The 17,629-nt window shown below is 42.3% G+C and overlaps 1 protein-coding gene across 1 annotated transcript in view; it reads left to right on the top strand.

The window, feature by feature from the left end:
• Positions 1 to 17,629, top strand: part of LOC143810212 (cytochrome P450 2K4-like) — a 48,696-nt gene that overhangs the window by 29,965 nt on the left and 1,102 nt on the right. Inside the window, exons 5-8 of the mRNA XM_077293086.1 lie at positions 11,709 to 11,882; positions 13,019 to 13,160; positions 15,288 to 15,472; positions 16,471 to 16,612. Coding sequence (XP_077149201.1) covers positions 11,709 to 11,882; positions 13,019 to 13,160; positions 15,288 to 15,472; positions 16,471 to 16,612 — 643 coding nt within the window. The remainder of the gene's footprint in view (positions 1 to 11,708; positions 11,883 to 13,018; positions 13,161 to 15,287; positions 15,473 to 16,470; positions 16,613 to 17,629) is intronic.

The raw sequence follows: 17,629 nt of genomic DNA, 5'->3' as shown, positions 1-17,629 counted from the left end.
GCGAGGTGAAGGGCAGTTGTATGTTTTTAGCATGAACTTATAATGGATGAAATCTTCGGGTAGATTAGATTTTCTCCACAGACGTTCGGTGCACCTGGAGCACCACTGCAGGAAACGTGTTTGCAGCGTGTGCCACGGTTGTCGCCATCTGTGTTGAGTTGCTCTATGTATAGGAGGAGCAGCTTCATCCAGGGCACTTTGCAGGGTTTCATTGTAATGGTTCAGAGCAGAATCAGGACATGAGATGGAGGAGATTGGGGCCAATGAGGACTGCAAGTTCTTCATAAGTTTCTGGGTGTTAATGGCCTGTATGTTTCTATAAGTGTGGAAAGTGGGGGTGACCTGTGCGGGATGGCAGTTCTTGATAGAGAATGAAAGAAGGTTGTGGTCAGAGAGCGGGAGAGGGGTGTTTGTGAAATCATCCACTGAGCAAAGTCGGGAGAAGACCAAGTCGAGGGAGTTTCCATCTTCATGCGTTGGAGAGTTAGTATGCTGCGAGAGGCCGAAAGAGGAGGTTAGAGATAAAAGGTGAGAAGCAGACGGGGAAAGGGGAGAAGCAATGGGGATGTTGAAATCACCCATGATAAGGGTGGGGGTGTCACAGGAGAGAAAGTGTGGAAGCCAGGTGGCAAAGTGATCCAGGAACTGATGAGAGGGGCCAGGAGGACGATACACCACCGCCACTCGCATGGAGAAGGGGACGTAGAGTCTGACAGCATGGACTTCAAAGGAAGGGAATACAAGTGAGGGTACTTGGGGGATAACTTGGAAGGTACATTTGGGTGAAAGGAGCAGCCCAACGCCTCCACCTGCTCTGTTGTCTGATCTTGGGGTATGAGAAAAGTGTAGTCCACCATAGGAGAGAGCAGCAGCAGCGGTTGTGTCTGACTGCTGGATCCAGGTTTCAGTAAGAGCCAGGAGATTAAGAGCCTTAGAAAGGAAGTAATCATGGGTGAAGGAGAGTTTGTTACACACAGAGCGAGAATTCCAAAGAGCACAATTGAAAGAGACAGAAGGCATGCATGGAATATTAATAAGGTTAGAGGGGTTTCTGGGTGTAGCAGTTGGGAGGTTTGACTGGCTATAACATGGGGGGCCGGGGTTTGGAGAGATGTCTCCAGCGACTAGGAGAAGGAGGATAGAAAGAGTGAGCAGATGGTTAAGTGATTTGTGAGAGCGTCTTTTGTGTTGGATGGTGGGACTGAATGGATCTGCGCTGTTAAGCAAAGTGAACAGAGCATGAGTGCTATACATAGGAGAGGCAAGGACAGAGGGGCCGATATGGATGGAGTGTAAAGAGTTTATGTAAGGGCAGTGAGTGAATGCAGCAGCCAGGATATAGATTATACAGATACATATGGTGAGTATTTGTTCTGTTTCAAATGAATAGGGAATAGATTTAGATTGTCTTACCTGTCTCCTGCCCTGTCTAACTGCCATGTTATAACTGCATCATACTTAGAAAAAAAATATACTTTGAAAAAAAGTACACGAATAATAGTGCACGAATGCACCCCTGCATGAATGCATCCCCAAGTTATGTCCACATTTATAGAAGGCCTGCTCTTAGAGATCTCTTTTTTTTTTTTTTTTTTGGGGAAAAGGGTGTTTCTCCCCCTCTTGCAATCTAACTCAGTTGAGACAGCAGGACACAATAAATGTAGTGATCAGATAAACAAATGTCCAGGTCTGCATGGATCATAAACCCCTTTGAAAAAGTTATGTGATATCTCTACATAGGGACAAGCAAAAGTGAGTGAAATATCTATAAACACAAACAAATGCATAATAAGATGACTAACATATATAGCTATATGCAGGATTCAATGCCGAAGATAGAATGAATCAGATACCATCCAAGCCGCTTGCTATCAGGGAATGGAGCAATAGACATGCAGGATAGTTCAGTTCAGGGAATGAATGATATGTTTACCATCCAAGCCGCTTGCTGTCAGGGAATGGAGCAATAGACATGCAGGATAGTTCAGTTCAGGGAATGAATGATATGTTTACCATCCAAGCCGCTTGCTGTCAGGGAATGGAGCAATAGACATGCAGGATAGTTCAGTTCAGGGAATGAATGATATGTTTACCATCCAAGCCGCTTGCTGTCAGGGAATGGAGCAATAGACATGCAGGATAGTTCAGTTCAGGGAATGAATGATATGTTTACCATCCAAGCCGCTTGCTGTCAGGGAATGGAGCAATAGACATGCAGGATAGTTCAGTTCAGGGAATGAATGATATGTTTACCATCCAAGCCGCTTGCTGTCAGGGAATGGAGCAATAGACATGCAGGATAGTTCAGTTCAGGGAATGAATGATATGTTTACCATCCAAGCCGCTTGCTGTCAGGGAATGGAGCAATAGACATGCAGGATAGTTCAGTTCAGGGAATGAATGATATGTTTACCATCCAAGCCGCTTGCTGTCAGGGAATGGAGCAATAGACATGCAGGATAGTTCAGTTCAGGGAATGAATGATATGTTTACCATCCGAGCCGCTTGCTGTCAGGGAATGGAACAATAGACATGCAGGATAGTTCAGTTCAGGGAATGAATGATATGTTTACCATCCAAGCCGCTTGCTGTCAGGGAATGGAGCAATAGACATGCAGGATAGTTCAGTTCAGGGAATGAATGATATGTTTACCTGTATTGAAGAGAAGAGAAGAGAGATGCTTGTTATATTCTGTCATGTTATAACTGCGTCATACTTAGAAAAAAAATATACTTTGGAAAAAAAGTACACGAATAATAGTGCACGAATGCACCCCTTATATATATAGTGAGGCTGTGGCCTCTTATACAGCTAGGGGGCACTGTTTGTTCTCCCCAGAATGTGCATGCAGAAGGATGAAGTCCATAGGTGTGCATGAGAGTCACGGATTTCCGGTCCGAGTTTTCCAGGTGGCTGAAGTCCACAGGTTTGTGTGTGTTTAAAAACCCTGCAGTAAGGGGTATGGGTGTGTCAGGTGTCAGTTCAGGTGTGCGAGGGGCATGTCAGTGTCAGTCTGGTGTGTGCTGGTCTGCAGAGTCCATGGAGGCACAGGCCAGCAGAGCCAACACCCAGGGCAGCTGAATAGCCTGGCACCCACAGAATACACAGAGATGCAAGTCATCCATGGTACTGGTCTCGGATGTGGACAGTCCTGTGCCCGGAGGTGGATGTCCTGTGCCCGAAGGAGTCGGACGTGGACAGTCCTGTGCCCAGAGGTGGATGTCCTGTGCCCAAAAGAGGACTAGCATGTGCAACTATTGCAAACAGGTGGATATGATGCCTGGCTGCTATCTGGAGGAAATCCTGAACTGTGTACGACTGTGAGTAAAGAGTCTGTAAAAAGACTGTGATACAGCAATGCAGGACACCCACGAGGACTAGTCAGAGGAGGGCTGGCGTGTGTAGTGTCTGCAACATATGAGGCTGTGTGTATGGAGACGTATAGAGACTGTGAGATGGCGTGCGGTCGCCCAGGGAAACTGGACAAGGGAAGTCTGGCCTGTTTAGGGACCGCAAATATAAAGCCATGTGATATGTATTGCTTTGAATCGGTGTAAACTGGTCACTGATAATATCCACTGAAGTTATGCGCATTTAAGTGAATTGGACTTTAATGCTGTGAAGAAACACATTAACCCCTTCATGACCCAGCCTATTTTGGCCTTAATGACCTTGCCATTTTTTGCAATTCTGACCAGTGTCCCTTTATGAGGTAATAACTCAGGAACGCTTCAACGGATCCTTGCGGTTCTGAGATTGTTTTTTCGTGACATATTGGGCTTGATGTTAGTGGTAAATTTAGGTCGATAATTTCTGAGTTTATTTGTGAAAAAAACGGAAATTTGGCGAAAAATTTGAAAATTTTGCAATTTTCACATTTTGAATTTTTATTCTGTTAAACCGGAGAGTTATGTGACACAAAATAGTTAATAAATAACATTTCCCACATGTCTACTTTACATCAGCACAATTTTGGAAACAAATTTTTTTTTTGCTAGGAAGTTATAAGGGTTAAAATTTGACCAGTGATTTCTCATTTTTACAACAAAATTTACAAAACCATTTTTTTTAGGGACCACCTCACATTTGAAGTCAGTTTGAGGGTTCTATATGGCTGAAAATACCCAAAAGTGACACCATTCTAAAAACTGCACCCCTCAAGGGGCTCAAAACCACATTCAAGAAGTTTATTAACCCTTCAGGTGTTTCACAGCAGCAGAAGCAACATGGAGGGGAAAAATTAACATTTAACTTTTTAGTCACAAAAATGATTTTTTCGCAACAATTTTTTTATTTTCCCAAGGGTAAAAGGAGAAACTGGACCACGAATGTTGTTGTCCAATTTGTCCTGAGTACGCTGATACCTCATATGTGGGGGTAAACCACTGTTTGGGCGCACGGCAGGGCTCGGAAGGGAAGGAGCGCCATTTGACTTTTTGAATGAAAAATTGGCTCCAATCTTTAGCGGACACCATGTCGTGTTTGGAGAGCCCCCGTGTGCCTAAACATTGGAGCTCCCCCACAAGTGACCCCATTTTGGAAACTAGACCCCCCAAGGAACTTATCTAGAAGCATAGTGAGCACTTTAAACCCCCAGGTGCTTCACAAATTAATCCGTAAAAAAAATTTTTCACACAAAATTTCTTTTAGCCTTAATTTTTTCATTTTCACATGGGCAACAGGATAAAATGGATCCTAAAATTGGTTGGGCAATTTCTCCTGAGTACGCTAATACCTCATATGTGGGGGTAAACTACTGTTTGGGCACATGGTAAGGCTCGGAAGGGAAGGAGCGCCATTTGACTTTTTGAATGAAAAATTATCTCCATAGTTAGCGGACACCATGTCAGGTTTGGAGAGGCCCTGTGTGCCTAAACATTGGAGCTACCCCACAAGTGACCCCATTTTGGAAACTAGACCCCCCAAGGAACTTATCTAGATGCATAGTGAGCACTTTAAACCCTCAGGTGCTTCACAAATTGAGCCGTAAAAATGAAAAAGTACTTTTTTTTCACACAAAATTTCGTTTAGCCTCAATTTTTTCATTTTCACATGGGCAACAGGATAAAATGGATCCTAAAATTTGTTGGGCAATTTCTCCTGAGTACGCCGATACCTCATATGTGGGGGTAAACCACTGTTTGGGTGCATGGCAAGGCTCGGAAGGGAAGGCGCGCCATTTGACTTTTTGAATGGAAAATTAGCTCCAATCGTTAGTGGACACCATGTCGCGTTTGGAGAGCCCCTGTGTGCCTAAACATTGGAGCTCCCCTACAATTGACCCCATTTTGGAAACTAGACCCCCCAGGAAACTAATCTAGACGCATAGTGAGCACTTAAAACCCCCAGGTGCTTCACAGAAGTTTATAACGCAGAGCCATGAAAATAAAAAAAATATTTTTCTTTCCTCAAAAATGATTTTTAGCCCGGAGTTTTTTATTTTCCCAAGGATAATAGGAGAAATTGGACCCCAAATGTTGTTGTCCAGTTTGTCCTGAGTACGATGATACCCCATATGTGGGGGTAAACCACTGTTTGGGCGCACGGCAGGGCTCGGAAGGGAAGGCACGCCATTTGGCTTTTTGAATGGAAAATTAGCTTCAATCATTAGCGGACACCATGTCGCGTTTGGAGAGCCCCTGTGTGCCTAAACATTGGAGCTCCCGCACAAGTGACCCCATTTTGGAAACTAGACCTCCCAAGGAACTAATCTAGATGTGTGGTGAGCACTTTGAACCCCCAAGTGCTTCACAGAAGTTTATAACGCAGAGCCATGAAAATAAAAAATTATTTTTCTTTCCTCAAAAATGATTTTTTAACCCACAATTTTTTATTTTCCCAAGGGTAACAGGAGAAATTGGACCCCAAAAGTTGTTGTGCAGTTTCTCCTGAGTACGCTGATACCCCATATGTGGGGGTAAACCACTGTTTGGGCACATGCCGGGGCTCGGAAGGGAAGTAGTGACGATTTGGAATGCAGACTTTGATGGAATGGTCTGCGGGAATCATGTTATGTTTGCAGAGCCCCTGATGTGCCTAAACAGTAGAAACCCCCCACAAGTGACCCCATTTTGGAAACTAGACCCCCCAAGGAACTTATCTAGATGTGTGGTGAGCACTTTGAACCCCCAAGTGCTTCACAGAAGTTTACAACGCAGAGCCGTGAAAATTAAAAATCATTTTTCTGTCCTCAAAAAAGATGTTTTAGCAAGCAATTTTTTTTTCACAAGGGTAGCAGGAGAAATTGGACCCCAATATTTGTTTCCCAGTTTGTTGTGAGTATGCTGGTACCCCATATGTGGGGGTAAACCACTGTTTGGGCGCACGTCAGGGCTTGGAAGGGAAGTAGTGACATTTGAAATGCAGACTTTGATGGAATGGTCTGCGGGCGTCACGTTGCATTTGCAGAGCCCCTGATGTGCCTAAACAGTAGAAACCCCCCCTAAGTGACCCCATATTGGAAAGTAGACCCCCCAAAGAACTTATCTAGATGTGTGGTGAGCACGTTCAACCCCCAAGTGCTTCACAGAAGTTTACAACGCAGAGCCGTGAAAATTAAAAATCATTTTTCTGTCCTCAAAAAAGATGTTTTAGCAAGCAATTTTTTTTTCACAAGGGTAGCAGGAGAAATTGGACCCCAATATTTGTTGCCCAGTTTGTTGTGAGTATGCTGGTACCCCATATGTGGGGGTAAACCACTGTTTGGGCGCACGTCAGGGCTTTGAATGGAAGTAGTGACATTTGAAATGCAGACTTTGATGGAATGGTCTGCGGGCGTCATGTTGCATTTGCAGAGCCCCTGATGTGCCTAAACAGTAGAAACACCCCATAAGTGACCCCATTTTGGAAACTAGACCCCAAAAGGATCTTATCTAGATGTGTGGTGAGCACTTTCAACCCCCAAGTGCTTCACATAAGTTTATAACGTAGAGCCATGAAAATAAAAAATAATTGTTCTTTCCTCAAAAATTATGTTCTAGCAAGTAATTTTTTATTTTTGCAAGGGTAACAGGAGAAATTGGACCCCAATAGTTGTTGCCCAGTTTGTCCTGAGTACGCTGGTATCCCATATGTGGGGGTAAACCACTGTTTGGGCGCATGTCGGGGCTTGGAAGGGAGGGCGCACCATTTGACTTTTTGAACGCAAGATTGGCTGGAATCAATGGTGGCGCCATGTTGCGTTTGGAGACCCCTGATGTGCCTAAACAGTGGAAACCCCTCAATTCTAACTTCAACACTAACCCCAACACACCCCTAACCCTAATCCCAACTGTAGCCATAACCCTAATCACAACCCTAACCCCAACACACCCCTAACCACAACCCTAACCCCAACACACCCGTAACCCTAAATCCAACCCTAACCCTAATCCTAACCCTAATCCCAACCCTACCCACAACTGTAACCCCAACACAACCCTAACCCTATCCTTAAACCTAACCACAAGCCTAATCTTAACCCTATTTCCAACCCTAGCCCTAATTCCAACCCTAAGGGTACCGTCTCACATAACGATTTACCAACGATCACGACCAGCGATACGACCTGGCCGTGATCGTTGGAAAGTCGTTGTGTGGTCGCTGGGGAGCTGTCACACAGACCGCTCTCCAGCGACCAACGATGCCAAGGTCCCGGGTAACCAGGGTAAACATCGGGTTACTAAGCGCAGGGCCGCGCTTAGTAACCCGATGTTTACCGTGGTTACCAGCGTAAAAGTAAAAAAAAAAAAAACGTATATACTCACATTTCGGTGTCCTTCAGGTCCCTTGCCATCTGCTTCCCGCTGTGACTGAGTGCTGCCGTACAGTGAGAGCAGAGCGCAGCGGTGATGTCACTGCTGTGCTGTGCTCTCACTTTCCGGCCGGCAGACAGTCAGAGCGGGAAGCAGACGGCAAGGGACCTGAAGGACACCGAAATGTGAGTATGTACGTTTTTTTTTTTACCCTGGTTACAAGCGAACGCATCGCTGGATCGCTGTCACAACGATCCAGCGATGACAGCGGGAGATCCAGCGACGAAAGAAAGTTCCAAACGATCTGCTACGACGTACGATTCTCAGCAGGGTCCCTGATCGCTGCTGCGTGTCAGACACAGCGATATCGTATGGATGTCGTAGCGATCAAAGTGCCACTGTGAGACGGTACCCTAACTCTAATTCCAACCCTAACCCTAAGGCTATGTGCCCACGTTGCGGATTCGTGTGAGATTTTTCCGCACGATTTTTTAAAAATCTGCAGGTAAAAGGCACTGCGTTTTACCTGCAGATTTACAGCAGATTTCCAGTGTTTTTTTGTGCTGATTTCACCTGCGGATTCCTATTGAGGAACAGGTGTAAAACGCTGCGGAATCCGCACAAAAAATTGACATGCTGCAGAAAATACAACGCAGCGTTTCTGCACGGAATTTTCTGCACCATGGGCACAGTGGATTTGGTTTTCCATAGGTGTACATGGTACTGTAAACCTGATGGAAAACTGCAACGAATTCTCAGCGGCCAATCCGCTGCGGATCCGCGGCCAAATCCGCTGCGGATCCGCGGCCAATCCGCTGCGGATCCGCAGCCAAATCCGCACATGCCATAACCCTAACCCTACCCCTACCCGTAACCCTAACCCTACCCCTAACCCTACCCCTAGTTCTAACCCTAACCCTAGTTCTAACCCTATCCCTAGTGGAAAACAAAAAAAAAAAATATATATTTTCTTTATTTTATTATTGTCCCTACCTATGGGGGTGATAAAGGGGGGGGGGGTATTTATTATTTTTTTTATTTTGATCGCTGTGATAGAACCTACCACAGTGATCAAAATGTACCTGTAAGGAATCTGCCGCCTGGCAGATTCGGCGGGCGCACTGATCATGCGCCCGCCATTTTCCAAGATGGCGGCGCCCAGCGAGGAGACGTACGGACACCGAGAGGATCGGTAAGTATGAAGGGGTGGTGGGGGGGTGGATTGGAGCACAGGGGGGGTGATCGGACCACAGGGGGGGTTTATTCAAACAAGGAGGGAGCGGGCAGGAGGACGGGGGAGCCGGCAGGCGGACGGAGGGGACCGGACCCCATAACGGACCACTGGGGGGGCGATCGGTGGGTGTGGGGGGGACATATTAGGTTTTCCAGCCATGGCCGATGTTATTGCAGCATCGGCCATGGCTGGATTGTAATATTTCACCAGTTTTTTAGGTGAAATATTACAAATCGCTCTGATTGGCAGTTTCACTTTCAACAGCCAATCAGAGCGATCGTAGCCACGGGGGGGTGAAGCCACCCCCCCTGGGCTGAAGCACCACTCCCCCTGTCTCTGCAGATCGGGTAAAATGGGAGTTAACCCCTTCACCCGATCTGCAGGGACGCGATCCCTCCATGACGCATACGCTGCGTCATAGGTCGGGAAGGCACAGACTTTCATGACGCAGCGTATGCGTCAAAGGTCGGGAAGGGGTTAAAAGAGAATTTGGGGTTGGAACCATTTATTAACAGGACAATGACCCCAAACACACCTCCAGGCTGTGTAAGGGCTATTTGACCAAGAAGGAGAGTGATGGGGTGCTACACCAGATGACCTGGCCTCCACAGTCACCAGACCTGAACCAAATCGAGATGGTTTGAGGTGAGCTGGACCACAAGAGTGAAGGCAAAAGGGCCAACAAATGCTAAGCATCTCTGGGAACTCCTTCAAGATTGTTGGAAGACCATTCCCGGTGACTACCTCTTGAAGCTCATCAAGAGAATGCCAAGAGTGTGGAAAGCAGTCATCAAAGCAAAAGGTGGCTACTTTGAAGAACCTAGAATATAAGACATAATTTCAGTTGGTTCACACTTTTTTGTTAAGTATATAATTCCACATGTGTTAATTCATAGTTTTGATGCCTTCAGTGTGAATGTACAATTTTCATAGTCATGAAAATACAGAAAAATCTTTAAATGAGAAGGTGTGTCCAAACTTTTGGTCTGTACTATATTTTTATTTACTTTATTACTATTATTTTTATTATTAATTGTTATTTCATTACTAGTATTCAACATTCCCCCTTTTTTACCAATTAATCTGACGTGCCCTACCCGCCACATACTGTTTTTTATTGTATTAATTTAAAATTAATTTGTAATAAAATAATATTTTTTATGAATATGTTTGGATTGTGTGATATCGCCTTTGAGGTTAATAAAATAAAATAATATAATTGAATTTATTGATTCTTTTTTTTGTAATTTTTTTTTGGGTATATATCTATTGGTAATATTTACTATAGGGTTATTTATAAAAAAAAACTTGGTATTTCTTTTCTATATAGGATTTCTTTTCTGGGACTAAGTCCTGCTTTAATGCACTGAGCATGCCCACGGGAGGACCTCTCATTGGAGCTCGGGGGTCACCTGCTCAGGCCCTGTTGCAGCTCCTATTGGTCCACCAGGAAGGTCCTGTAGAGCTGCAACTATAAAAGGTTCGCATGGCTGCACGGCCATGCACCAGTATCAAATGTGTTTGGCATATGCCAGTGGATACTATACCACTCTATACTTATGTAGTGTGAGGCTGTAGCTTTGGGACTGTACACTCAGGCAGGCAGTTAGCGTCAGTGGGGGCAATTAGCCATTGGCTTAGCATCTGGTTCCTTCATGTGTGCTGTTAGCACAGAAGAGTTCAGAAGCAAGCACAACCCTTAGTTAGGCTAGGTTCACATTACGTTAGGGCAATCCGTTTAGCGCTAGCGCTAGCGGATTGAGCTAACGCAATGTATTTGTAGGGGTCGCATTTAGGGGTCGCGTTAACGTCCCCGCTCTCGCAGATCCCCAATCTGCGAGAGTGGAGAACGGACCTCGGGCACGCCGCGGATGCTGCAAGCAGCATCCGAGGCGCGCCACAAAAGAACGGCACCTCGCTAGCGTGAGCCGAAAAAGGCATGCGCTAGCGATGCGCTTCAGGCAGAAACAACATTGCTGTCAATGGGTGCGCTAACGGACCCGTTGCACGGCGTTAATTGCGACATTTTTGCCGTGCAACACTGTCCATTAGCGATCACCCATTAACGCAATGTGAACCTAGCCTTAGGGAAATAGTTTTGTGTACCTCTGTGAGGCAACAGAGATCGCATCCAGTTCACATGGGGTGAAGCTAAACCCACGTGTGAGCTCCGAGGTTATCCGCCGTTACTTTGCAGCAGATATCTCTGCACGGTGGACCCCGGGCTGTGAATGCACATTATAGCTACCTATCTATACTCGGTGCGTTCCACTTGCTGTAACACCTAGAATATAAGACATATTTTCAGTTGTTTTCTTTAAATGAGGAGATGTGTCCAAACTTTTGGTCTGTGCTGTATATATATATATATATATATATATATATATATATATATATTTATTTATTTAAACATGTTTTTATGCTCTGGAGTCCAGCAAAACCTCAGAGCACAATTCTATCCATTTAATCCTGGTGAAATTTGAATGAAGTGCTGAATTCAAATTTTATTATCACTAGCACACATGTATGGTAGCACTGTGAAAGTAAAGTGCTTTCTGAAATCAAGCTTATATATTTTTTTATTATTGCTATATTTCATCTATTGGCCGCTAGAACTAGCAGACAGTTGTCTGTAAAGTATTTTACATAATTTCTCCTGCATTTCTGATATTGTATATACTATATTTGTGTCTTCAAGTTTTTCATATGGTTTAATATTCTACCAATCATCTTTTTACAGCTGTACAATGTATTACCAGGCTTTAAATACGTGTCAGATGCCCATATAAAAATAATGAAAAATGTAAAGGAGCTGCACACTTTTTTTAACAATAAATTCGTGGAACACCTTAAGACACTGGACAAAGATGACCAGCGTGGCTATATTGATGCATTTCTTATTAAACAGGAAGAGGTAAAAAAATGTAAAAAATCATGCTTAGTAGTAAATGATACATTCTTTCTAAGGTCTCATTCACACTTCTGATTTACACATACGAGTGCTAGCCATGGTTTTCATGAACAACACCCATACCTGTGATAATCTATGGGGACACTCAAATGTCCATGAATTTTCACAGACCTAGTAGTCTGCGAAAAACTGTGGAGACATGTCCAATTATGATCCAAACATAAAAATCGGCAAAGCAAGTCTATGGGTCCATGAAAAAAAAATCAGACTGTACTCAGATGACATCCGATTTTCACCGACTGTCACATAGGAGAAGGTGGAGAAATGTTTTTCCTTAGACCACGCTCTGACCAAAATCTCATCCAAGACTGGTCAGAATAATCTGTTCATTTTTCTTATTTTTTAAGAAAAACTGATGTGTGAATGATGCCACTATGATGGCTGTAGTTTCATCATAGTGTTCATGACTATTGTTCTTGGCTCGATGTATCCAGAGATGAGTGGTGGGAGATTACCGTAATTTCTTTTAAGAACCTAATTTTGTGATACTCTGTTAGGAAATGTTTATGTTATATGTGTAGAGACAGTATTTCTGCTCCCCTTTTGCAACTAACCAGTCATAAAGAGGCAGAAATCTAGAGGTGCAGAAGAACCTGTGATGATGTCATCATGGTCACTTGGTGAAAACGACAAAAGTTGAAACATTTTAGCGTAACCTTGTTTTGTAACTTATCAATAATTTTTTCATAAAATAGAAAAGCCTCGATTCATCAAAGTATTTACACAGGAATTCTGGCAAAAAACACTTTGAAAAGTTAAAAATAAATTTCCAAGCAGAGTTGCACAAAAAATGTGTGACTTTTGTTGTTTTCTGCCAAAATAGGCACAGAGGTGCTTGCCACTTTTCAGATGTTCCTTATTCATCAAGAGGTGGGCAACTCTTAATGTTTCAAGCATCCTTGACTCCAGCACATCCCTTCATCTAGACAACAATGCTGGTTTTGATGAAATAAGGCCATTGAGTCTACCCTAGAAGTGAACACAATTTTTTTGGGAATTGCTTAAATTGTCAGGAGTGTAATCAAAGTGATCTTCATCATAAAAAGTACTATGCATTTGCATGTTGTATGTCTACTTAGGAAAAATTGGATCCCAACACTTATTTCCATGAAAATAATCTTTTAAGCATCTTAACGACACTTTTTATGGCTGGAACAGATACCACATCATCTACTATACGATGGGCCATTACATTTATGGTACAGAAGCCTGAAATTCAGAGTAAGTTCTGTGATGATTTTAAATGAGCTTTCTATTTGTTAGAAGGACACCTTACTAATTAGTTAATCACAAATTCTTTTTCTTTGGAACCTCAGTGATGTCCTGTACTCTGTAGGGAAACCAGACAGAAAGTGGTTGATTTTCCTGCAGCACCTCCAGAGGAGAAATTAAGTATTTCTCTGTGCCCAATTAAATCCATGGGTTGTCCATGATATGGAGGACAGGACAAGTCTTTCAGAACAAGAGACTCTTTTTATAACTACTATCTACTCTGGCCAAAAGTAGACCCTGGGAAAAAGGACCCTCTAATAACATAGAATTCCCTGCTAGGAGTAATGTATCGGTTTCCTAAACTTTACTTATCCAGCTTTAACTACTTTTAGGATCCCAGATTAGAAAAAAAGTGCTCATAGACAGATGTTGCAATTCATCTAGATCCTGTGAGCTTTCCCCAGATTTTTGGGATTGATTATACAGAGTGGGCCATTTATATGGATACACCTAAATAAAGTGGGAATGGTTGGTGATATCAACTTCCTGTTTGTGGCACATTAGTATATGGGAGGAGGACAACTTTTCAAGATGGGTGGAGACCATGGCAGCTATTTTGAAGTTGGCCATTTTGGATCAAACTTGATGATTTCTCAATGGGAAGAGGGTCATGTGACTCATCAAATTATTGAGAATTTCACAAGAAAAATAATGGTGTGCTTGGTTTTAATGTAACTTTATTCTTTCTTGAGTTATTTACAAGTTTATGACCACTTATAAAAAGCGCTGCCCATTGTGTTGGATTGTCAATGCCTCCCTCTTCTCCCACTCGTGACACACTGATATCAACACTGCAGAAAAAATGCTAGCACAGGCTTCCAGTATCCGTTGTTTCAGATGCTGCACATCTCGTATCTTACCAGCATAGACAATTGCCTTCAGATGACTCCAAAGATAAAAATCTAAGAGGGCAGATCGGGAGACTTTGGTGGCCATTCAACTGGCCCACGACTACCAATCCACTTTCCAGGAAACTGTTCATGTAGGAATGCTCGGACCTGACAACCAAGATGGTGCACCACCACATTCAGATGCCAATAGCTGTGGTCTACCTATGATGTCAATTACAGGCCTCTCTCATCTTTTTAAGTGGGAGAACTTGCACAATTGGTGGCAGACTAAATGCTTTCTTTCCCCACTGTATATATTTTTTGCCATTCCAATGGGTCGCTTTTCAGAAGATAAGATGAAGCTAGTGTTGTGGTGCATGGGAAATTTACAAGCAGCCAATCAAGACCCAACTTTTTGATGCCACTTCCATAGGATGTCACCTCATATGGTCATATTGATGTCACCTCATATGGTCATATTTAGCTAACTCAATCTACCTAGATCACATAAAGTCATGTGACATGTCCCATGGAATCACACAATAATGTACAGAAGATGAACAGAGAAAATTTTAGAAAAATGTCACTGTAAGGATCCTTGAAACTACTGGAGGCAAGTACAGATCTGTGGTTTCAGGTTGCAGAGGAATGTTGTGAATCATTTCAGAATCTCTATCAAACAGATACACAGGCACTATGTATACTCTGGGGAGGGGGGAAAGAAGCTGCTGGTATTTAGACGGAGGCTGTGGTTCCTCCTGTCAGTGTACATAAATAGATAATAACAATTAGAAAATACCACGCTAGAAAAAATTGTTGTTAGATACTCCAAAGAGTACTTGTAGTTAGAATACAGAACAACTATAAACCGCAGAGCAACAACTGAGAAATGTAAAACCACCTTTAGAAAATTGTGCTAATTGGTGCTGGATGCATCAAATTTACTTGCTAATTGTCATATATAGTATTTTACATGGCACATACCTTATAATCATGTGGAGGTGTCAGGTAAATGTTACGGTAGGCAGGTGATGAATTCTTTAATGTGCAGATGCACACCGCCGTATGCCAGATAGGTAAAGTTCCTCCTGCAGATTCGTTGCTTGGAGTATCTAACAACAATTTTTTCTAGCGCGGTATTTTCTAATTGTTATTATCATTTCAGAATCTCATATTATCCAGCAAATTAAATATGCAATTGGATTTAACTAAATTCATATTTCTTTTCACAATCTACTTCCTTTAGAGCGAGTACACGATGAAATTGATAAAGTGATTGGTTCCGCCATCCCGCGGATTGACCACCGTAAGGATATGCCCTACACCAATGCCATCATCCATGAAACTCAGAGATTTGCTAATATTTTACCGATGAATCTTCCTCGAGAAACTACAAGGGATGTTTTCTTTCAGGGCTACAATATACCAAAGGTATGCATTGTTGCTTTTGCTGCTTTCATATAGGACCAGACCATACAAATAGTGCCCTTGTATGCAGATCCTAATTATTGGAACATGAAAATAAATATTTGCATCACAATTAACAAAGACAGGACCACCCAAAGACCCTCCTAGCAAAACTTTTAATAGTAATATGCTTAGTGAAACCTGAAGTGGTGAATAGTGATGAGCGAATATACTCGTTACTGGAGATTTCTCGAGCACGCTCGGGGGTCCTCCGAGTATTTTTTAGTGCTCGGAGATTTAGTTTTTCTTGCCGCAGCTGAATGATTTACATCTGTTAGCCAGCATAAGTACATGTGAGGGTTGCCTGGTTGCTAGGGAACCCCCACATGTAATCAAGCTGGCTAACAGATGTAAATTATTCAGCTGCGGCAAGAAAATCTAAATCTCCGAGCACTATTTTTTTGCAGAATGTACAAATCTGTTGATTTGGTCACTCATTACATTTCTTATATCTTTCTGGTGGGCTTCTTCTTTTATTACATGCTTATGAATCTGTTTATGTTCCATTGAGAGCTTCTTTGACGGCATGATGTGGGTTTACAGCAACAGCTTTCAAATGCAAATGCCACGACTGGAATAAGCTCCAGACCTTTTAACTGCTTAATTGATGATGTAATAATGAGGGAAAAGCCCATGCAAACCACTAAAGAGCTTTTGAGATAATTGTCCAATTAACTTAGATCCCCTGAAAAAGAGGCAGCTAAATATCAAAGAGTGGTAATTCCTAAACCCTTACTTCAATTAGGATGCGAATACCATGATAGTAAAGTTGAGATTTGGCACTTTTAGCCCATATTGATTGTATAACTGTATCTTGAATATGTTTTGGTAAACAGCTGAAATGCCAAAATTTCTGTCACTGTCCAAATATTTCTGAATCTAACTGTATAATAATGAAACCTGCCGATACACATATATGAAACAATCCACATTATGATCCATTTTAATATATTGGTCCTTAGGGCACATACATCATCCCTCTTTTGGAATCAGTTTTACATGATGGAACACAGTTTGAGAAGCCTAGATCCTTTTATCCTGAACATTTTCTTGATTCAGAGGGACAGTTCGTCAAAAGATCTGCTTTTATGCCCTTCTCAGCAGGTAATATACTCTTCCATAATCCAATATTAGGATCGTGAATGCTTCCTTTTGGTCCTCCATGTTCAAGTCAAAATCGCTACAAAAAGAATCTCAAAAAGTTGTGCATTTTTTTTAAAGTGGTTGTCCCTTTTAGATTTTGTTTAAGAAGAGTTTCCCCACTAAGGATAAGCAGAATTATTCTTAATTAAATCAAATTAATCTAACATTTAACAAAGTTTGCAGATTCCTGCAAATTTAAATTTTTGAAATGGATTCTAAAAATTAAAATCAGACCTAGCCTCTCAAATTGCCCCATAGACTCCAGGGCACATTATATTTGTGGATAATAACTTTTCCGTAAATTGAATGCCTCATGAAAATCTGTCCTGACTCCTTACAGATAAATATTAAGGGGTTTTTCACTCTTCGGAAAAGTTTACAGAACAAAAGGATCTCAATTAAACAAAATACCTACCCCTGAAATCCTCTGATGCTTCAGTTCTGTTGCTCCGATGGTCTCTTCTGGGACAAGAAGTGATGATGTTCCAACTATTAGTCACCTGAGCACCAAGATCACTGATTTAATGAGAAAACCCCAATCTACAGAATTGTAAATAATGGTATTATAAATTATTTTTCTGAAATAAACAATTCCCTTTACACTTCAGTGAACTCTTGCCACTCTTGCCAGGAAATGTTACCCTTCTTTTAAAAGGCAGAACTGCAAGTATTTAGGCCTTTGGGGTAAGAATTCATAGTGGGCTTTCCATCTACCCTACTTTTATACTGATTGTAGGACATGTTTCTGAGATACTGGATTCTTTAGCCCAATACAACTAGGTTTACCCGTTGTTTAAGTGAAGCTTGCCATCTGTTTTTGATAGAGATAAAATAAATCGAATTTGCAAACAAAATTAAATTTTGAAAACATAATACAAAATAAAATTATAACGTATGGGAGTGGGTAGAAACTGAGATAGAGTCCTATACGTTTCCATATTAAGTGCAGTGTGTTGATATACTACTTACTTTCCTTAT

This window comes from Ranitomeya variabilis, chromosome 2 (genome assembly GCF_051348905.1).
Source record: "Ranitomeya variabilis isolate aRanVar5 chromosome 2, aRanVar5.hap1, whole genome shotgun sequence".
Taxonomy (NCBI): Eukaryota; Metazoa; Chordata; class Amphibia; order Anura; family Dendrobatidae; genus Ranitomeya; species Ranitomeya variabilis.
Note: the sequence above shows the minus strand (reverse complement) of the source record. Positions and strands in the feature narration are given on the sequence as shown.